The 23,017-nt window shown below is 36.2% G+C and overlaps 4 protein-coding genes and 1 pseudogene across 5 annotated transcripts; 2 read left to right on the plus strand and 3 right to left on the minus strand.

The window, feature by feature from the left end:
* Positions 1 to 1,257: 1,257 nt before the first annotated feature.
* On the plus strand, positions 1,258 to 2,635 carry LOC112508018 (GDSL esterase/lipase At3g62280). The gene is made up of 5 exons (XM_025112796.1): positions 1,258 to 1,474; positions 1,560 to 1,748; positions 1,813 to 1,979; positions 2,054 to 2,324; positions 2,400 to 2,635. The coding sequence occupies exons 1-5, from the start codon at positions 1,258 to 1,260 to the stop codon at positions 2,633 to 2,635; spliced, it is 1,080 nt and encodes a 359-aa protein (XP_024968564.1).
* A 16-nt stretch (positions 2,636 to 2,651) lies between these two features.
* Positions 2,652 to 7,687, minus strand: LOC112505781 (shaggy-related protein kinase alpha). 2 transcript variants are annotated; one of them, XM_025109765.1, is made up of 13 exons: positions 7,626 to 7,687; positions 7,305 to 7,430; positions 7,108 to 7,200; positions 6,969 to 7,028; positions 6,597 to 6,869; positions 6,277 to 6,351; positions 5,781 to 5,837; positions 5,556 to 5,696; positions 3,907 to 3,957; positions 3,467 to 3,562; positions 3,316 to 3,399; positions 3,081 to 3,183; positions 2,652 to 2,995 (listed from the first exon to the last, which is right to left on the minus strand). In XM_025109765.1, exons 2-13 carry the CDS (start codon positions 7,407 to 7,409, stop codon positions 2,913 to 2,915), a joined length of 1,221 nt encoding a protein of 406 aa, XP_024965533.1. In that variant the 5' UTR covers positions 7,410 to 7,430; positions 7,626 to 7,687; the 3' UTR covers positions 2,652 to 2,912. The 2 variants fall into 2 exon arrangements, with proteins under 2 accessions (XP_024965533.1, XP_024965534.1); XM_025109766.1 differs by lacking the exon at positions 7,626 to 7,687 and having other exon boundaries at positions 7,305 to 7,563.
* Positions 7,688 to 8,443: 756 nt separating this feature from the next.
* On the minus strand, positions 8,444 to 9,164 carry LOC112508019 (annotated as a pseudogene).
* An 843-nt stretch (positions 9,165 to 10,007) lies between these two features.
* On the minus strand, positions 10,008 to 18,630 carry LOC112506411. Its single transcript, XM_025110425.1, has 7 exons — positions 18,338 to 18,630; positions 17,993 to 18,092; positions 11,685 to 11,780; positions 11,520 to 11,572; positions 10,726 to 10,774; positions 10,438 to 10,485; positions 10,008 to 10,342 (listed from the first exon to the last, which is right to left on the minus strand). The coding sequence occupies exons 1-7, from the start codon at positions 18,559 to 18,561 to the stop codon at positions 10,253 to 10,255; spliced, it is 660 nt and encodes a 219-aa protein (XP_024966193.1). The 5' UTR covers positions 18,562 to 18,630; the 3' UTR covers positions 10,008 to 10,252.
* A 1,952-nt stretch (positions 18,631 to 20,582) lies between these two features.
* LOC112508025 (pectinesterase-like) lies at positions 20,583 to 22,470 on the plus strand. Its single transcript, XM_025112805.1, has 2 exons — positions 20,583 to 21,648; positions 21,749 to 22,470. The coding sequence occupies exons 1-2, from the start codon at positions 20,583 to 20,585 to the stop codon at positions 22,468 to 22,470; spliced, it is 1,788 nt and encodes a 595-aa protein (XP_024968573.1).
* The last annotated feature ends 547 nt before the right edge of the window (positions 22,471 to 23,017 follow it).

Here is a 23,017-nt window from a genome sequence, read left to right on the forward strand (position 1 = left end):
TGATTATCACACCCCTATCACACTCATATCACATGATTATCACACCCCTACCACATGATTACACCAAAATTTTAACTTATTAACCAAAACGATAACCCAAGTGATGTATAATGGTGATTATCACACCCCTATCACATGATTATCAAACCTATATCACATGATTATCACACCTATATCACATGATTATCACACCTAGTATAATCCTAACCTATTTCGTAACCGTTTTACTAGATAATGATAATAACGAGTGTTTAAAAGATAATGATGTGTTTAAAAGATTTGATGATATCATTTCCATTATTACCCTTTTAATTTTAAATTTTTTTGAATCTTTTTAAATTWAAATTTWAATTTTAAAAATCTTTTAATTTTATTTTTTATCACAATATGAGGTTATTGGGTTGTTCTTGCGTTCTCGTAAATCAAAGGGGTTCTCGTTTGAACCCTTCCCTATATATATATATATGTTGGCATAACATCAATCCTATCCTTCCTGTATATGGCTTCATTGGTGTTGCTGTTGACAGCTCTTGTGAGGCATTCCAGTTCCATGTCTCCAATTGACAAGGACACAACCAAGTTTTGTTGTCATCATGACATCCTCTCTTGTAGCAGCAGCAGCAGCAGCAGCAGCATTCAAGCAGCTAATCAACACTTGTTTGTGTGGAAAAACATGGATCATAATTGTATTTGGCCCAATCAATTCTAATTGAGGCATATCAATTCCTTTTTGTTTGTTTTACCAGTTATTAATTAATTAATTAATGTTAGTGCATGTCTTGTTCCTTCCTAGCTTCATGTATCCAGCAACTTAACCAAACAGATCATATATATATATATATAGTTGTCATCATTAATCAGTGAGAGAACTATATATATGTACTTCATCAAGATGACTATGAAATCCAAATGAATTTCCAGTAGCACAATAAATAAATGTTAACATATGGAGCCCTTAACCTGCAATGGATGGAAATTAATAAGACTTAAAAATTATCATATAATACTGATCAACTTTTCACTTATAGGGGATACCAATTGAAGAAAGCCTCAAATTCCAAACCATATATATCTGAACATACATACAGATTATAGATACCATCCCTTGAGATTCATTTTTACAATAAACTAATCAATTTCTTACTACTTGATTTATTAAATTCCACCACTGACAGCTGTATTACTTTACATGAAAGAATCACCTTCACTTAGATTGGATCAAGTCAATAATTACACTACAGACTACTGAGTGAAAACATGATGAATCAACAATCTTGGATTCTATGGCTTTGGATGCTATTTGGTATCTCCATGTCCACTAAACCTCTGCTTATTAACTTTGGTGATTCAAATTCCGACACAGGAGGAGTGCTCGCCGGTGCAGGACTTCCCATTGCCCTTCCACATGGCATTACTTTCTTTCACAGAGGCACCGGCCGTTTTGGTGATGGCCGACTCATTCTTGACTTTTTCTGTCAGTTCCATCTTCTTCCCTCCATTTCTTTTTCTTGGTCATATATAATATATTGTCGTTAGTTTTATTATTGATTTTTCAACAGGTGAACATCTCAACTTGAGTTATTTTTGCCCATATCTGGATTCATTGGCACCAAATTTCACAAGTGGTGTAAATTTTGCAGTAGCTGGGGCGATGACACTGCCACAGTTCGTTCCTTTTCAGCTTGATGTTCAAGTTCACCAATTCGCACACTTCAAGAATCACTCACTTGAACTCCTCCTGTCACTTGGTAGCTTTCATCATTACATTTACTACTTGTGTGCTCTTATTTTGTTTAAAAGATACATTGACAGGTGGTTCTGGGAACTTTATCAACCAAGATGGATTCCATAGCGCTCTTTACATGATAGATATCGGACAAAACGATCTGCTGGTTGCACTCTATGCATCGAATCTGAGTTATGCACCTGTGGCAGCCAAAGTTCCATCTTTTATTGCTGAAATTAAACTAGCTATTCAAGTGAGCATCTGTTTTCTCTGTCTCTTAACTAATTTTGGATCAGGAGCAATTTATTAACTAAGTTTATTATGTAGAATTTATACGAATCTGGTGGGAGAAAGTTCTGGATACACAATACAGGGCCATTGGGTTGTGCTCCTAAAGAGCTTGCATTACATGTACACAATGAAACTGATGTCGACAGAATTGGATGCTTTCGCGTCCACAATGAGTTGGCCAAACTTTTCAACAAAGGGTTACATAGAATGTGCATCGAGTTGAGACGGGCATTGCAAGATGCAGCCATCGTGTATGTCGATATCTACACCATCAAATACAATCTCTTTGCCAACCCCTCAAAATATGGTAACAAAGACATGGCATATAATATTATTTGGTAAATTAATTAATATTGGTCATAGTGGTTTATGTGTTTGACAGGTTTTGTAGAACCATTTAAGGGATGCTGTGGGTCTGGAGGGCCTCCAAATAATTACAATGTGAAAGCGACATGCGGTCAACCAGGCTACGACATATGCAGAAATGTAACATCAGCCATAGTCTGGGATGGTGTTCATTACACAGAAGCTGCAAACAGACATGCAGTCATTAAAACTAGACGGCTTTTGGTGAAATTGTATTTTTACTATTTACCATTGAAAGAATGCAGATTTTAGCTGTGAAATTGTCATATCAATGCAAATGAGAGAGTAGATAGATCATAGACTTTAATTACACAACAGTCAAGCAGTTACAGAAACTTTACATGCTTCATATACCTTCAAACTATGTTCTCAATTTATACTTGCACATACACACAGAAAAGGAGAGTTGATGCACTGAATATAGGGTTACATTTACATTTTCCATTTCACAAGGGTCGGGATAACATTTAACTTGATCTGCTTTTAGTTCTAGGCAGTAAAAATGAACAAAACTCCTCCTTCGTTCCTTTTACAAACCAAGGAATGCACAATGCTTTCTGGCATGTTCCGGAACCAACTTTGTAAGCATCTCCACAGCCACCCCTTTAAGCTCTACAAAATTACATTTTGCTTTTCAGTATATATACATAAGATGGACTAAACAGATACACAGAACCAGTTACCACCAACTCATTACCATGAGGCTTGAAATTGAAAAGTGGTGGAAGGAAACGCCCATTTGGCAGCCTTGTAGCAGGATCACGTAACTCATCAAAGAATGGATGGATCAATGCCTCCAACTGTACATACACCACACACCCAGAATCTCTACTTAGGATCTCACAATATTGCAAATCTTACCATAGATGCAAACACATGGAAATGAACAAAATTAAAAATAAAAAGAGTTGTAAATTTCCCTTTATACTCACAGCTGTGCTTCGAAGATTTGGGGAGTACTGCAGGAGCCTTGAGACAAGATCAACAGCTTCTGGAGGCATCCGCTTATGGAATATCTGAAAATGTATTTGATTAGGTTCTATCCACACACGATTATCAAAGTTGAGACTAAATATTAGTTACCTTATGCCAAGGGTGAGCTTTAATCTGGGGAAACTTATATTCTGTATAGTTGGGGTTCATGCACTTGATCTCTTCCCTTGTTGGGGTACCCAAAACCTATGAAGAAACAAGTAACCATTTTTTAACATAAATTTGAGAAGCGGACAACCAAAATTAGTGCTTATAAAAGAAAAAGAAGCTAGTGTCTTTGTTTAAGATATATGGCGATCTGGGTGTAAGCTTCTAAGTAAAAACAGCAAGTAAATCAATAACATTTAAAGTTGCAAGGTAGCATTGTGTCTTACGGCTAAGTTTACATATTCAGGAGGTCAATTTACAATCATTTGCAAGTAACAACAAAGTTCACATCCAATTTCAAAAGTGGCAAAAGCACAAACAAAATTTACATGACATACTCTACCCAATAAATAATTTCAAAGAACATTGAAAGTCACAAGTACCTTTATGATTTCCACAAGCTGGTCAACTCCACTCTCACCAGGAAAAAGAGGCTGAAATCATAAGAGAGATATTCTTCCAGGTTATACAAACACAAGTTTAAATCCCCAAAAAAACAAGCAATTTATCACAAACTAGTTGGAGTAGGCTAAAAATGCAACCAACAGAAATTAACAATGGAACTTTCCAATTTCAAAACTCACTTTCTCATTGTTTTATCCCCCCCCCCCCCCCCCCAACACACACACTTATTTTATGAACATCCTCCACATCAATCACCTGTCAACAGAAGGCATTTTTCCTAACCATTTTATGTAATGATATGCTTACCTGATCTTCCACTTCCCTATCAACACCACCAAAGTTGCACTTCGTATAACAACACAAGGTGGATTCACATTTCAAAGGGAAAAGCATGTGTCTCATTCACATATACCAAACCAAACGAGCCCAATATAGCCCACCCTGAGGTGGGGTCTGGGGGTGGGATGTAGGTAACTTGACCTCTACCCCGAGAAGGAGAGTGGTTGTTTCCATGAAGACCCCCAACTTGTGAAAAGTGTGAAAAATAAAAAGAAAGTTTGCCCAAAAGAAGGTTCGAAAAAGATCAAGTTAAAAGTAAGCAACAACATACAAACAAGATATCTCAATCACATTCACATGCGTTGCAAGGAATTCTCAGCCACCACATAACCTGTATCGGCAATCTACCGTATGCCTTCATTAGATCAATAAACACCACAAGCAGATAAGTTGTGTGGCCCATAAGATCAATAAACACCACAAGCAGATAAGTTTTGTGGCCCATAAGATCAATAAACGCCATAATCAAGGCAACATATGTTGTGTGGCCCATAAGTTTGTTGCGTTGATTATCGCATCCATTCTCATAGTTGTGGACTAAGGTAATCTTCATTCATTAGGCATTCTCTTTAAAAGAGTAATATGGTTTATTGATTAATATATTTTTGAGAGAAACATAAAAAAGTTGCAAAGAGATGATAAAACTATGAACACGTAAACATAAATAAGTATAATACAATGAGACAACTTATGCAACACTATGATTTCACTACTACAAAAGCCAATGAACCAAATTTCTTAATTTGAACTCTTGTGCAACTCCTTTTTACTCTTTTCTGTTTACGGTTTAATAGTCTTGGTTCTTCTATTCAAATGCTCTCATTTTTTACTTTTGCTCCCAAGCTCCTCCTATTTTTCAACTTCTTCCAATCTTCTTTGACAAACTTGAAGCACTCGGTTTTTCACCAAAATTTTTGCAAACACTTTTCACAAGCACTCGGTCTTCACAGAAAAAACCGCTCTACTCTTTGGGATAGAGGATGAGCCAGCGTGCATCTCAACCCATACTTCCGAATTGGACATACTGGGTGTGCTGCTTTGGGTTTAAAATAACCCCATACCCTACTTCCGAGTGGGACATATAGAGTGTGTTTGGTTTGGTTTAAAATAACCTTTGGGATTAAACAAAAAAGAGTAAAGGAATGATATTGTACGTATTACTAAGGACAGTCGACATTAAAATAAAGATGCAAGGGCCTTCATACTTCTATATAGATAATGAACATATCTAAATACACGTCAATATGAAGCCAAAAAGATGGAAGAAACAAAACAAATGATTCCCTACCTGTCCAAGCAGCAACTCTGCCAAAACACATCCACCAGACCAGATATCTATTGCTGTGGTGTACTCGGTGGCCCCAAAAATTAGTTCAGGTGCTCGATAATACCTTGAACAAATATAAGATATGTTTGGCTCTCCTTTTACCTATCAAACCAATGAGATTATAAAGTGATACTATTGAAGAAATATTAACATAAAAACAACTATAAAATAAAGATTGTCACGGACCAAAACTTTTGCACTTCCAAAGTCGCATAGCTTGACCTGATGGGTATGTGGGTTTACCTGTTATGGAGAAACATAGTCACTTCAGTTATCTACCAACGTACTCAAAGAGATCTAAGGAAGATTGTGGATGTCAGGCACCCGACAAACACATCTGTAAGTGGCCTGAACCTATCTTGAATAGATACCAGTAAATCATGTACATATTCCTAATACTCTGAATTTCAGACAATTTATTCAACAATGATGATTTAAACGTTAAAGTAAATGGTACATAAATTAATCAACAATGTTAATTTAAAGGTTACTGTCAATGGTATATTAATAAATCACCGATGTATCTCACATTAAAGTTGGCCCATACTAGAACACATGGGCACACATGTGTGTTTGTGACAGGTCCCTTAGCTCACAGACTTTTACATATTCTTGACCAAACTGCTGTCAGGAAATTATCTATCAATATATAGAAAATGCACAAACATGTAGAGAAGTGTACCAATAAATTTTGAGGCTTGATATCCCTGTGACACACTCCAATACTACCATGAATGTAGGCCAGGGCTCTGAAAATCTGTCGCATAACAAAGCAAATGGCTTAGATATACAATTAACCACGGTCATCTCACAGACGTGGGAAGAGAAATTCCTACAGCATATCATCCACTGAATTCCAAATTAACAATGTAGCATAGTAGGGCAGAAACAATCTGTAATATGAGGTTTAGATAAAAGAAGATTTAAGGAAAAGAATTCTAACATGTTGATAAGAGTTAAAAAGTACTGAAGTTCAACAATAAAAAGATAAAGAAACCTTACCTGGTAACCATATAGTTTCACATAGATCATGGGCATTCTTTGGTTCATCTTGTTGTAGTGTTTAATGACTCGGTGAACGGTCTCAGGAACATACTCTAATACAAGGTTAAGATAGAGTTGTTCGTTTTCTGTCGTTGAAAAGAAACAATGCTTCAAGGCAACAACATTTGGGTGATCCAAAATGCGCATGGTTTGTAGTTCTCGATTCTTGTACCTCTTGTCCTGCAGAACCTTTTTAATGGCAACAGCTTCTCCGGTTTCTAAGCACTTGGCCTGGAATATATTCAAAGGCAGGTACATGTGAAGTCCATTTTTCCGACATCAGGTGATGAATAAACAAGGCAGCAAGCATCTGGTTGATGCATAACGAACCTGAAAGACAACTCCAAATGATCCATGCCCAACAACGCGCTCGGCCATGTAACTAATTGTCTGAAGCAAATTACAAACAATTGCATCACCTAGTAATACTAGTAAGGCAAGGCAGTCAGGGAAAAAAAATGAAACTTGCCTGTTTTGGCTGGCCATTTCTACCACCAATGGTTGTGACGATTATGTGGCCTGTCTCAGCCCCGTTGCCATCAACTATTGCAGGCTCCATTTCCTAGTGGTAAGATATGAAAATGTGTGAATGATGGTATTATATTATATATATATATATGTATGTATGTATGTATGTATGTGATGAGTTGAGTTGAGTTGACTAACCCTGTCATCCCTGATTTTCATGTCATTCATCTCATTAGGTAAGGTTTGAGCAGCAAGTGTAGTTCCAGTAGGTTCTCTTACTCCAGATGCAGGTAGCGAAGCCATGATGTTTTATGGTGTTGTTGTCTGCAAAGAAGAAGATTAGGCATGAGAAAGTGTAATAATAGAATCCTTGCTTGCTGGTGTTTTGATTGAAGAGAATATAAAGGTTGAATGATGTAAGAGTGAGAAGAAAGCAGATCTGAGAGAAAGGAAAAAAGGAAAAAGGGCAATTGCAAATTGAGAAGATGAAAGTAAAGGAATAGAAGAAGAAGGTGGTACCGATGGAGGTGAAGATGATCCTTGCAGGAAGGATCGGAGGTGAAGATGATGATGAGTTGCAGGAAGGATTAGGATTATTTTTAATTTTAATTTTTAAATAATTCCATCCAGATAAGACTTGGTCAAAACTGATGTGATGATGGTCTTCATTTAAAAATACAATTTAATGTGTATGTTCTTTTTTTTTTTTAATTAATTAAAATAATAATATATTAGAAAATATTGAATAAAATCATGATAGAAATTTGTTTATGTTTTGAATCATTCATAAATATGGATGGGTTTGAGGTTTGAGTTAAACATGTCCTTTTCATTTAAGTTTTGTATTATATATGTATATTTATATGTATATGACAATTCCACGGGCACGGAGTCACAATTAAACTTGTGTGGTTTCAAAGGAAATGAAAGTAGTATTACTATTACATCATGGATGGATATATATATATATATATATATGATTGTTTAGCCAAATCAGACATGTTCTGTATGTTGTATGTACGTACTTCTCTTCTACTTCATAAACACATCATCCCCCTTTTCATTTTGGTAATGAAAAGCGAGGCAATAAGTTTTCAACATGCATGATGATTGATCACAAACAAAGGGAAAACCTTTCTTCCTCAAAGATCTTGCCATAAATTTATAATCTAAGCATAGGATAGGATAGGATGTTGGTGTTACATCAAATGTCACTAACTTCCAACTTGGAGTAGGTTGCATTGCCTTCATTCATTTTAGAACACACCCCATATCATACTCTTGTCATAGCAATAACAAATCACATTATACATTAAACATTCTTAAATGAACCAAATCTACATTTCTGAACAAATTAACATCATTTTTCTACCATTCATGACTCTTAGGCTTTCAACATGCATATCTATTCCAAGGAAAACATTCACTGGATTCATCCCACCCATACCTAACAAACCGAGTGGGAGCTCCACGCCTTTCTCAAACTTGCCACCATCTTTCACAAGCTTGATGCGTGCCAAGAAGAACGTAACCATATTAAGGAACCATTCCAATTTCACAAACTTGCCATTTCATCCGCCTCACTTTTTTCACATGAAGAAAGATCGAATGTAGCTGTTAATCCCAATCAAACAAAGTTGATTGGTCGGACAGGGAGAAGACATGACCAATCATTTTAAAATTAAAAACAATGATGTGTCTTAAAATGATTGGTCGGACAGGGAAAAGACATGGGTACTTGTAGTAGATCTTAAATGTTCAAATAGCATATATAAAGCAAAACACATACCTCATAGATTAGAGTCAGAATAAGGTAGTTGATTGTGACATTAAGATATAATGTCATCCAAGGAGTATAAAATGATGCAACAGGATGGACGGTATCCACCCACTGTATAAGCCATAGAGCAACATATCCAATTGATCAATAGCCACAAGAAATACATAATGTTTGAGTATGCCCATGGCCAAGTAGCTTTTCACAAGCTGTGAATGCTCAAATAACTCATCCCAACCATTAGATATCAACTGGTTCACCAAAATGAATACCACTGTCATAATTTTTACTAACTCTACAATCATCATGAATATCACTGCACTGTTTTACCAAAATGAATACCATTGTCAAGAAATTCAGCCCTTGTTTACTAAGTTTTAGTCATATATGACATATGAACAGTAAAGCCTCTATATTTGCCCACTATTGTTAAATTCACCATGTTGTAGACAAGATTATACTACACACCGTATGCAGCCATTGCCAACAAGAATAAAAACACAAGGCAATCTAATCTAATTGGTTTCCTCTTATTATCTCTTACCAAATAAGAGGTTAAGAGGAAGAAAAAGACTTGTTTTAACCAAACACTCCCAACTTATTATAAGTATATACCATTTTATCCAAAAAAAAAACAATGATGGACTCCTACCTCCCACAAGCCCTTCATACATATGCTCTCCACCTTATTAAAAGTATTCCATTGAAATTCATAATGCACAACCACCTATAAGTTTATTTACCAACTATATAAGTTAAAGAAAAATAAAACTTTTATTTTAATAAAAAAAATACGATCAATTTCATTTTGGACTCAAGGTAATCGATGTGTTATATATTTATTATTATGATTTTGAATTTTAAGGTCTCACAATCTTTTCTTTAATTAATAGTATATTTTTTAACGTAGTTAGAAGGATATAATTGTCATTTGTACCCGAATACAAAACATGTATAAACAACCCAGAGACCTCTTACCATTACCATAGTAAATGCAAGATTGTAAAATTTTAAATTACTAGTTGGCAACAGCAGGGTGCAACATCTAATTGTAAAATAACTGGGAATAATTTGAATTTGTGTTAACTAAGGATGAATATGTTTTCTAAAATGCAGCTCCATGTTTACTAAGGATAGATATTTACCAATAATGGAAAATAATGAGCATTTCCAGAGGCAACAATTGTCTTTTTAACTTGTGTTGTTTCTGCCAGCCAACTAGTATTGTTTGCAGCAAATGTCTACCTATTAGTATTACCATTACATATATATATATGGGATTACTTAGCCAAAAAAGACATGCTTTGTTGTATGTACATAAGAAACAAGTATCTATTTCATTAACACATTATCCAACTTGTGACTGAAGTCAGGCTGAATCTGGGTGGTATGTCCTTGCAAAATTTGCAAACCTTTCTAACCCACGTCCCAATAAGTTCTCGAGAAAAGGTTGTAATGCCTGCTTGTATTTCACATCACAAACAAACAAACTTCATTACAAATCCATCTTCACCATATACTAATCTCAAATAAATAAAATAATAAACTACTTACAGATGCCACAGGGGCCAATAATTGAGGTACTTCATATGAAACAGTTAGCTGCAAAAAAAGAAAATTTCCATCACCAAGAGGCTGACTTATTATCAAATTTGACTTATTAATGAGAAACAGGCCCAAGTCCCATCCAGAAATAAACGCACACTTCTTAAGCAATTGATGAACTAATGCACTTTTTCATGCAAACTAGGAAAGGGAGCTGAAGAGGATCTCTATAGCCTTATAGAAAGGAAAAAGAAGTAAGAATGCGATTGAAATGGAATTTGGGCAAAGGAGACTTACTTCAACTAAACAAGATGAAGAACCTTTGGGAAAAAACCGTACAGCTCCTCTGCCACAATAACAAGCATTTCAAATTTCTTATATCAAGCAATAGGTATATGTTATACTCCAAGTAAAATTAACATAGCACAGATGATGCCCACACCTTTTATTCATTGGTTAAGGTGTGACTTTTTAACTTTTACTTGTCTACATATGTTATACACATCTGCCTTGTTATACGAATAGAATGCTACTAAAAACACCATGTTCTGTCTGATGCTATCATTTGGAATGATAGAAATTTTTTTCTTTTTTCTTCCTTTCATTGGTATCATGTAGAAATAGATTGTATCTTGGGCTTTAGCAATTTTCTCAAACATCCAGGAAATGCCTACGTATATCTTACCCCCCCGACCCTACTTCCAGGTGGGACATACCAGGTTGCTTGATTTGGTTTTTGTGAATCTCCTCCAGGGTAGGTGGTTGGGAACAACTGTAATTGTAGTACTTATCAACCTTCGTATGTTCTTGGCAACAGCCAACAATTAACGTCAATCTGGTATAACATTCTAAAACCTCTCCACCCTCCCTCTGTCCTTTTGTCTATACATACACACACAAACCTTCAGGCTATTATACAAGTCTTTACATGTACCTTATGCCCTGATAGAATCTTTTCTGTGTTATAACTAGACACAAAAACACCGGCTATTTAATCAAACCAATAACCCAGTACAAACAACTCCAGTCAGTGGAAGCATAATGGTGGAGAAAATAATGCTCAACAAGAACAGGACGAGGTTAATCATCACCTGTTGGGAAGACCTTCTAAAGATCTCCAGTGGATTTTTTGATTTGGGATTGGCTGTAAGATTCCAGCATAGCAAAGTGTAAGATTCCACCATAGCAAAGTGACATCAAATATACAAGAGAAAACAATTTCCAGAGGAAGGGAGCACCCTTTCACTTAACCTTACCTGCATATTACGAGCAATCCATGAGAATTCAAGATCACGCCCAAATGCTTTATACTTCAGAGACCACCGTGATAGCTCAGGCTTGTCTTCAAATATCTGGCAGTAGACTGGATTATATAAATATTATAAAAAATAACTACTCCTTTTTCCCATTTCCATGCTACATTTTCATTTCACGTGCCCCATGTCCATGACATGAGGATAAACATGATGGAATGTTTTCTCTTTATTTATTTATGTGCTGTCCAATCCTAGTTCTGAGTAAATCATGGAGTAGGGGTAGTGCTTTTTTAATTGTTTTAGTAGTTTGTAGTTTATAACTTGGACACTTGGTGAGTAGTTCTGTTCATGAATTCAAGTACATCTTCCATGAAATATAACAAGTGCTCATTTCAATTATATGTTCTCTTCTCTCTTTTATCCTATCAGTCGTGTCAAATGTTGTGAGAGAGCTCCTTAGATGGAGCCATTAAGGATTGAACAATTTGATTATTTTTGTAAATAGTTGGATCTATGGGTATGTGTTCTGAGGCTGAAAGTACCAACTTAAAGAGGAAACCTGAAAAAGAACAAGATGAGTGAGTCATGTCGTCTTTTAGCAAGGATGAAAGAACATAGTGCTAAGGATCAATTGGCTGGTTGCATTGAATACAGCAAATTTGTAAACAAATTACAATGAAAACAAGATATATTGTTCTGGTATTCAAGAGCCAGACCCCTACAAATCTAAAAAACTCACAAAATCTCAATGAATTGCTTTATTCCCCTCACATACAAAAATCTACTGCTTCTAACTAACTCGGGAGGACAGAATGCCTGAATTACCACAGACCTTTCTTCTATTTTCGCGTGGTCCCCCTTCTAGAATAAACTTCTGTTATTGGGGGTTTATCACATAGGACAAGCTCATAAATTTGGAGCAGTTAGTGCAGCAGTTTGGTAAGCTGTGAGCTGCAGATATAACACATATACAGAGACAGGATCCATCCTCCTACTGTATATTAATGATATAACCATTACAGGGCATAACTCATCATTACTGGGATGATGATTTAACTTATAGTCGCTCCATCACTGGGTATTGTTTCTTTATTGACGACTCTTATATCATGGCGTGGTGAGAAACAATCTGACTGCTCAATCCAATTACTGAAGTTGAAAACCATGCCCTTACTTACACTACTCAAGACCTAGTTTGGCTTATATGCCTTGCATCCGACATGGGCGCTACTCAAACCCCTCTGATTGTCATCTAACAACCAGAGTGTTATTCAAATGCACATTACACACAGATGTTGTCATGTTGATTGTCACTTTGTGTATGAACATGCGATTGGCAAGATTGTAACCTTTCCCTTCAGCTCAGACAAACCAAACTGCTGATGTCTTCACTCTTCATCGAAGCTCACCTTCCAAGACGTTTTCATGAACTTGTTTCCAAACTCAAGATGGTTTTACTCAATTTGGTCCTTCCAAAACCATCTTGAGTTTGAGGGGGTGTTAGATTATGTAGTTTATACATCTTTTGAATTGTGTTCATTGTCTATGGTTCCCTATGTAAATATCCTAGGTATATATAGTTTTCTATTTTCCCTTTTTGTATTTGAGGAACCTAAACATCAATATGTGCCTCCAAAGCTTTGGTCTCCTTGTATTGAATCCAATCATTGATCCATCTATCAATCATATTTGCATCCTAATAAATAAAACAAATAAACATGCGGCTTCACACATACGCCTAGCAAGAGAGGTAACAGGTTGTGGGATTCTAAAAACTCTTATGTATTATTGGTAAACCTCCAATCTGGTTTACTTATGCTAGGATGGGTAAGTAATTCAGGTATTCACTTAGTAAAATAAAAAGGGTTAGAATAATTGATGAGAATAAGGGTCTGTTTGTAATTGAACATAGTCTAGTTGGTTAGGAGTATATGAGTTGTTTTGGGGTTAGGGAGTGGGCGTTCTGTTTGTAAACTTTAGGCGAGAGTCCTTGGGAGAGTTCTAAAAGCATTCGATTAATACCTCTGTTAATCTAATTTCATTCCAGTTTATACCAGTTAATTAAAGGACTATAAATCCTAGAGGATTTTTTTTAACTTATATCATAATTTTAATGCAATGATGTTTTCTTTCTAACGCTTCCGCAAGTTGTGCATTTCGCTAGTTAAGACTAATGCCCAACTTCCCACATTGTGTAGGGTTGAGGTTATGGGTGTATGGGCTGAAGGGTGTCACAAAGATCAACTAACACCACAAGGAAACAAGTGCCAAAGCCTAAAAGTGGCAGCAAATCCAAGAGGCAACACTTGTGAGAACGAAAAAGAGGAGGAAAAATATATGCAACACAAAAATGAGAAGAACAAAGTTCGTAGTCTTGTAGAAAAGAGTGTGGCATGGCAAATTTAGGTCCCGTTTGGTTTGCGGGATTGGATTGGATTTGAGGGATTTGGAATTGAATTCCATTCCAACTTCATGTTTGGTTTGAAGAACTTTTAGGATATGAAATCCCGGGATTTCATTGAAATCCTACAAATATAGGATTTTGAAATCCCACGGAGGTGGTTGGTATTTCATGGATTTCGTAGGAAATATGTTAAAAATATTTGTCTCATAATAATCAATTGATAAAGAGAGAATTTTATTATTTTTGTACTTATTTATTATTTGTTTTTATAAATTATTAATAAATAATGAAATTCAATTCCATTTTGAATCCTGCAAACCAAACACACCAAAGAATCCAAATCCCTCCAATTCCAAATCCTTCCACGGAATCCAAATCCCTCAAAACCGTTCTATCAAACCAGACGCCCCCTTAATGTACTATCCATGTGGACATTACCATTCTAGAGTCATATTAATTTGAATAAATATCACGGCACAACAACCAAACAAAGGTAGAAACAATGGAAGATGAAAATTCTCTTACAAATTGTCAAATCCATGATATCTTGATATGGGATCTATAGCAATCACGAGTGTAGAAGTAGATAGGCTTGCTATGAACCAACTAAATCATTTCACAACACACAGATAATATGGAGCCACATTCACCATTTCTGGTTTGGAAGAGTGAAAGTACGATTTCAATAAAGAATACCTCCATTCATACTGCCAAAATGTCCTTTCTATTCCAAACTTAAAGACTAATGTGTTGAGTGCTAGGTACTTCAACAAAATGATGCAAGGTCAATATCTAAGATGCAGTCCGTCAATGAAATTCAAAATTGGCCTCAATTGCTCAAGTGAATAAGACAAAAAATTGAATGTTCCCTCGATATCTTCAAAACAACACAACTATGTTCCTATGCAAACTGAAGGATGAGGTGAGGCGTTGTTATGCATTTTTGGGGGATTGAAAATGCTAAAATAACTGAAGATGGTGCTAATATTAACCATAATTTGAACCTCCCAAAGAATGATGTAAAGGTGGTCTAAGAGACAATGCCATCATAAATTTCAATCAATTAAATCTCGGAGGGTGAAAATTGTGGTGGAATCAATTCATTATGACATTTACTATCTTTTAAACCCTACATCTAAAAGAGGTAACTTTAGTAGAAATACACGGGACTACTTCATGCAAAAGAAGTGTGAAGTTTTTGGAACTTCTAAGACGTTTAAAGCACTTGCTGAAAAAGAAACTTCTTGTCAAATTAAAAACTCCTATATGTATCGTTAGGGAGTATTCAACTCATACGGATTCAGAATTTTTTGGAATTTAGTGACAACTCAATACAGCTCACATGCCTCAACAAGACGGTATGTGAAAGGAAAATTAGCACAATCCTCAACATGATGTGAATCCTTTTTAAGAGCAGCAGTCTGCTTAAAAGTTTCGCAAACCAGGGTTGCTTCAGACTTTTATGATCTGTTGCTTATGCCACATTTTAGATGCAAAAAGAAAGACACCTGATGACAAATGGCAAAAAAAAGAAACATTTCTCTTGTTGTTTCTGAGTTCTGACGAGTCAAAGTACTATAAAATTATTCAATCCTATCATTATCAACAAGATGTTCATTGACGAAGAATCAACTTGGAATGGGAGCATTAATGATCTTTATCAGCAAATTCCAACACGTCCCGAGGTAGAAGAACAACAATGGCATCACGTGGAGATCAATCTGCTAGCAGATCAAACCATACAAGAAAATTGAGATGCTACTCCAAGTATGTTGGCCTGTGTAACAAATGATGAGCCAATGCTTAATGAATTGACAATTTAGAGAGTAGCTTTTGATGAATATAAAGAGTGGTAGTTTTTAATGAATGTGGAGAGAATGGGCAGTTCTAGATGAAAGATGAAAGAGTATGTAGCACATCCCTTAAGCATTTTGTAAAGCATATGTAAAGGCTATTACTTCATGAAATCAAGTACAAAATGAGTGTTTTAATTATATATTCTCGTTTTTATTCTACCAATACATACAGGGGATCTAAAATGGAGGGATTTGGGTAAAAAGAATGGACATAAGTTCTACAACACGTACAGGGGAACTGAAATATACGAAAATCCCATGTATGAAATCTACGACATCCCAAATGAACTTGGGTTACAAAAAATAAAAGACGGGAATCAGTTTTCCAGAAGACACCTTTTCTTCTACACCATATAGGTAAGGGACTAAACAATATTCTCATCACTTGCTTGACTACTATCAGGTGCATATAAACCCGAAAGAGATGGCTCCATGTGCTCTGAATCATTATGTGGATTCAGATTCAGGAACACTACCAAAGTTTTTCAAGGGAGGTTATCTTGACGTAGGTCTGCCTCTGGCCTAGATTAACCTAAGTGAAATGAAGTCTCTATCTTAATGCCTGAAAGTTGGATAGAATGGCCTTCACATAAGGATTATATTGCTCCCAATTTTTATAGAATACAGATGCTACCAAAAACACATGTCTCTAGAGCTTGTTGTAAGGCTTGTTGGAAAACCCGTTGTCAGACTTGGGATGCCCTCAGCATCGAGGAACGTGTACTAGGGTGTATGTGTGACTCGTTCAGATCATGAACTAGAACAAAGGAAAGAGAACAATGTTCGAATATCAATTATCAAACAGGATATAACTGAAAAACGAACTACTTTTTCTATCTAAAAATAACAAAATGGATCATATCCCTTTTATTGTGTATGAAATCTATGGTTTCTATTGGTGTAAATCCACTCGCCTCCACTCAAGATCAGAAGCAATTCTCCGTTGGTACTTGGTAGCAAATGGTTATCCATTAAGCAGAGGAAATATTAGTTAACATAGACCCTTCTTGCAAGAACGGACTAACAGGGTCAGCTAGAAGAACCAGATATTCGTCGAGCCGTAATCAAAGGATCTATGCGCACTCAAAGGCGTATCTAATAGCTCTGAATAAATTAAAGGGGATCTTCTATAATTTTGCACGTGAGGGGTTATTTCTTGGTTTCGTCCTGTCATTAATTACTTGATTATTTGTATATAATAGTAGATAGAAACAACGCTTGTAAGGAGTCCTATTAAAACCAAGAAATATGGGCCTGCCTACCATCCACACCAGAATAAATAGAGTTCTCCAAAAAAAAAACCTGCTAGTGGAGGACGGCCTCCTATAAACTCAAGCCAAGCTGAAAAATAGGCCAACCCAACTCGAACCAACCCGAAGCCTAGTCAATGACTAAAATCTACAAACCCATATAGTTGGGTTGGGGTTAGGCCCAAATCAAGCCAACCAGGCGGAGTAAGTCCAAAAAGTCCAAATATCCCTTCCTCGGAAATCTCAAACACCGTCATAGTTTATTAATGGATTCAATACATCATAACATCTGTCGTCACACCTTATGTTTAAACTTATATTTAGATGATGGTAATATTTTAGGTGGTTAAGCATTAACCACAAATGCTTGATATTCTTATTTTTAGGTTTCAAATTTTAATATAACCATTATGTTCAACCCGACCAATCCATCCCAACAACCCAACCCAACCCAACCCATCTGCACCCCTAGATTATGGTTGAATATATGGCACATTAACATGAAAACAAATTATACAAAGAACTGCCTTTCTCGAACAGGGACATACTGGTAGTAAAACATGGAATATCAAGTGACAAATTTCTTGTAAGGAACTTGTAATTAGCGCCAAGTTTGGTAATCTGGTTTCTATCTCAGATGAAATCTACTTGACACCTCTTAAGCCTGATGTAAGTAAGAGACAAAAGACAGCAAAAATATAGGTGCAACAATAGAAATGGTTACATAATTGAATCGCTTATGATGAGCAGATTATAAAGCATGTATGGGCAAGCACATATGCATGCTTGAGCACGCACCTTGACAGATGAAATGAATGGCATCCAACGAGGAATCGCTTCCCTGTCAGAATAACAATCATAGGCTATCGAAATTGGCACATCGATTTCCATTTTAACCCTGCATAATCAACATCTAGAAGATTGAAATGAAGATGAACCTCTGTTACAAATCAGATATTAGTGAAACTAAGAAGGTAAAGGGACTAAAAAATGCTTCCAGATTGGTAAGAATTTTGAAGCAATAAATAAACAGATCCTTGAGAAACTATTGACTGTGAGTCTATCTGGATGTCATGGGTTGCGAGATTTGGAAGGAAGAAAAAGAGGTTTAGAGGCATGAGGGTATAGATGAAAGAGAAGTACGTGCAGTCCTGCCATTCCATGATGAGGTTAGAGCGTCGAGGTTTGAAAGTCCTACTCCTGCCAATGCCATGAGGGATCGACCGAAGCGAGCGTCGTCTGAGGCTGATGCCGAGAAATGGCGAAGATGAAGATGGTAGCAAGAGTCGGTCTATGGTGAGGATTGTTCCCAAGGGTTCAAGGGAAGATGAGGCGGAGACGGAGAAGACGGCGGCAGTTGACGACATTCCGGAGAGTGAATCTAATCAAATTTCTGTGGAGGTGGCTTCTGCTCACTGCTCACCCCACTTAAATCAATATATAAAATGAAACTAGTTTTAGTTTTTATTTATTTTTAAAAATCATCATTTTAGTGGGCAATAATTGTGTTGTTGAGTTGGGGGAAGTTATTTATTATTCGCACAGCTACAAAAAGTTGTTCGGTTGGTTTGGGCTTATTCACTTGGTTGAATCGTTCAGCTCTCTAACATCACTCCTATGGTCTTGGCCATTAATATTTCTCCAATTACTCTTGATTTACCTTTAACTTTAACTTTGCTACGGTGAGAACTTTCAGCAACCCCAATCCCCCACTCTATGGCTTCACACGGCCGTTAACTACAGCCTTCCACCGACAACTGACCGTCGGCATATTCCTCACCCTTCGACTGACGTATTCCTCTAGGACCCCTTTGTTCTACGTATTTCTCGAGTTCGACAACTCAATTTCTTCCTCCAAAATCTTCGATTTCTTTTGCCCAGGTCATATGCAAACCGAGGTCGAGGCGTTCAATTACTTTAACCTCCAACATCGTTCTCTCTGGCTTTTAGATCTGTTAAAAAACCAAAATGAATGGGTGTCTTCCTTCAAGAGAGTTCATCGAGACACCATTAAAAGTTCTCCCTAACAACCAAAACTCGAAGAGAACTTGAAGAAAACCCAAACCCATATTTGAGTGAAGATGTACAACAAAGGGGCGAGCGGGTGGCCGATGATGGGAGGTGCAGGTGTTGGCACAGGGAGATGGAGGTTGGTGGGATGCCATGGAGATGATAAGAAATTGAAATATTTGTTATTTATGAAGAAAAAAAAACAAAGGGTAAAATAGTCATATATATTATTCAGAGTATTTATTCAGCACTGTAACCGAATAACAACTTATCTGTTATTATATTGAGAACCTTATCAACAAACACAAATTTATCCATACATATCTTAATAGAAAACGAACCAAACATCCTCTTAGTTTTTTATGTTAATGTTATTATATCTCGATTTTGGTATTTTGTTTTATTTTTTTGGTTTTTATAGATATTATAATATGAATCTATGTGGTTTTTAGCAAACAATACTGTTTTTTTTTAATATAAATTTAAAGATATCATGCAAATTAAAAATAAAATTTAAAAGTTCTCATTTTTTTTTGTGTGATTTATTTATTTTAATTATAATTTAGTTTAGGTTTAATGACGAAGTAATTCTGTTATAACTCAATAATTATCCTAATTATATTTTAGATATATTTAAAATGAGAATTTTATTTGGTATTTGATTATATTTATCTACAATTAGTTACACGAATTCAAATATGAAGCTTAATAAGTTGTATTTATGCAAATTTTACTTGTAATCTTGAATTTTAGAAAATATGCATCAATATTAAAAGATGATTAATCATGTCTCATCCGGTCTACATACTAAACACTACCTAAATAAACATAAATTTTGATTCAGAAGGATTTTTAAAAAAATCAAAATTTAATATATTTTTGGTATGTTAAATTAAATTAATTTTACATTCTGCAGCTACCATCATTTGCAAACATTTCAGCATTCTAAGAATACTACAATATCATTATGTTTCTCAATCATTTGTAGGATAAAGAAAGCAAACAACAACCTTTCAAAACAAATAAAGATTTTAAAATACTTAAATATTGTAACTTAAATGAATATTTTCATATAAGTATCAATATAGTTTTTTTTGATTAAAAAAAGAAAAAAGAGAATGAATTTGCACAAATATATTATATATTATCAGAAATTAAACTTAAAAAACGGCACAAGTTTTTGCTGGTAGATCGGTGGCCCATGAAAAACAATACCAACCCCAGATGATGATTGTACTTGAACAACATCTCTCCTCTTCTCTTTTTCTTTCCTTTCCTTGTTTTGGTTGCTTATCATCTCATCATCTTCAATTCAATTCCGTTCTTCTTCTGTCTGTAAATTTGGCAGATGGAAGAAGATGATCCTTGATTGATTGAAATGGCCAATAAAAATGGATTAGTGCTTTCCTCTGTAGCCCTAATCCTGTTGGTGGCTTGTGCACTTGGCATCATTGCCGCCATGCATTTCAAATCTGTCCAACAAGAGGAGCAGGAGGAGGACGATGAAACCACCACCTCCGTCAAAGCCGTCACCGTCGTTTGTCAGCCAACCCAATACAAAGATGCTTGCCAAAGGACCCTTGCCCCCCTTGCTAACCATTCCAAAGCCACCCCTAAAGACTATCTTTTGGCTTCCATTCGCTCTGCTAAACTCGAGGTCCACAAAGTCTTGCAAGCTGCTGCTAATTCTAGTGATAACATCCCTCCCCAAGACCGTGCCCGTATCCACGAGTGCACGAAATTATTGTCTTTTGCCATCCAAGATCTTGAGTCCACTGTCATTACCATGGAAACCAAGAACCGAACCCTTGGGGATCACATAAAGGATCTCCGCAACCGGCTAACTGCTGTTTATAGCTTCCAATCCCAATGCAAAGCCACCATTAACAAGTCAGGCCATAAATACAAGTCTCTTATTTTGGAGTTTATGCTAAATTCCACCCAACTTAGTGATAATGCATTGGCCATTGCTTCTGGGTTCTCCGAGATCATTAAGGAACTTAACATCGACCAATTCGCTTTCAGCCTTGATGATCTCAACCTCCAGTACTCCCGAAGACTTCTTCAATCCCAAGACGGTACTACTAGTCTTCCCACATTGTTACCTGCCAGGGATAGTAGAAGACCAGGATCGGCACCGGCACCGGCACCAGGACCAGGACCAGAAGCAAAACCAGACATAGTGGTTGCCAAGGATGGAAGTGGACGATTCATGACTATTGGAGAAGCAGTGGCAACATACAAGACGCCACTTCCACCTGGGAAGCAGAGGTACATAATCTATGTAAAGGCCGGGGAGTATAACGAGCAAGTCGTAATACAAAGACACCAAGAGAACGTATACATATTTGGAGATGGCGATGGAACGATTGTGACGTGTGATAAAAGTGCAGTAAAGCATAAACTGGAGACGCCTTATACTGCCACATTTGATAGGTTCATTGGTTTCTTACTGCTACCACTAGTAATTTGCTAAAAACAAATAAAGGCAAACTTAACATAATGAATGAGTTTGAATTTCAATTTCATATGGGTTGGGTGCAGCGGCAGAAGGTAAAGGATTCATGGCAAAATCGATGACATTCAGGAACACAGCAGGTCCAGAGGGTGAACAGGCAGTAGCCCTGAGAGTACAATCAGAAGGCGCAGTGATATACTTATGCAAGATTGAAGGATACCTGGATACCTTATTATGCCAAAATTATCGTCAATTCTATAGGGAATGTGTCATCACAGGGACGATTGATTTCATATTTGGAGAGGGATCAGCGGTGATCCAGAAGAGTGAGATAGTGGTGAGAAAGCCGAAGGCGAGCCAAAACAATTTGGTGATTGTGGCAGATGGTAACGAGAAACCCTACCAAATAGGTGGATTGGTTCTTCACAATTGTACGGTTCGGTTGGATAAGGATATGGAAATGGAAGTGGATAAGGGAAAATACAACATATACTTGGGGAGGCCATGGATGCCATCATCAACATCAGCTATCATGGAGAGTGACTTGGGTGGGTTTCTGAAACCAGAAGGGTATGTGCCATGGCCACAAGCACAAAATGAGAAAACATGTAGGTTTTTTGAGTATAATAACAGAGGAGCAGGTGCAACTTCAAACAATAGAGTGAAATGGATAACACTAAATATTCTTACAGACCCTGCTCAGGCACAACCATACACTGTTGCCACCTTCATTGATGGAAAACAATGGCTTCAACAACAACAGAAAAATATTGGTGCGCCTTTCTATCTTGGCTTCATTCATTCCTAAATATCATAACTTTTTTTTTTAGGTAAGCAGATTAAGCCAACGTTGGTGTACGTTTTCATTTATAGGTTGTTTCTTAATTAGCTTTTTAAATAATCATTAGGTACGGATGTTGAAAATGAAGTTTATTTAAAGATTCTTCTTATTATTATTATTATCATCATTATTATGATATATATAGAAACTACTATATAAGATTTTCCATTCCTAACAAATCCAAATGGTTATTATTTAAGCATCAACTACACAATACTAGAAAACTGGACATCAACGACCAATAATTTGTTACGGATCGATCCATCACTAATTTGCAACGGATAAGTGACAATTTCTAAATTTTTACTCGACGTAGGTATGATCCGTCACTAATCCATGGCAACATATACATATTTGCTACAGATTGAAAAAATTAAAAATTGAACTTAAAGATCTGTAGCAAATCCCTCGCTAAATAATTAAAAAAACTACATTTGCCACAACTTTGCTACGGATCTAATTCTACCCAATATTTAAAAAATCTTGATAAAATCCGTAACTAATCCTAAACAAA

The sequence above is a fragment of the Cynara cardunculus genome, assembly GCF_001531365.2.
Source record: "Cynara cardunculus var. scolymus isolate 2C chromosome LG 2, CcrdV1, whole genome shotgun sequence".
Taxonomy (NCBI): Eukaryota; Viridiplantae; Streptophyta; class Magnoliopsida; order Asterales; family Asteraceae; genus Cynara; species Cynara cardunculus.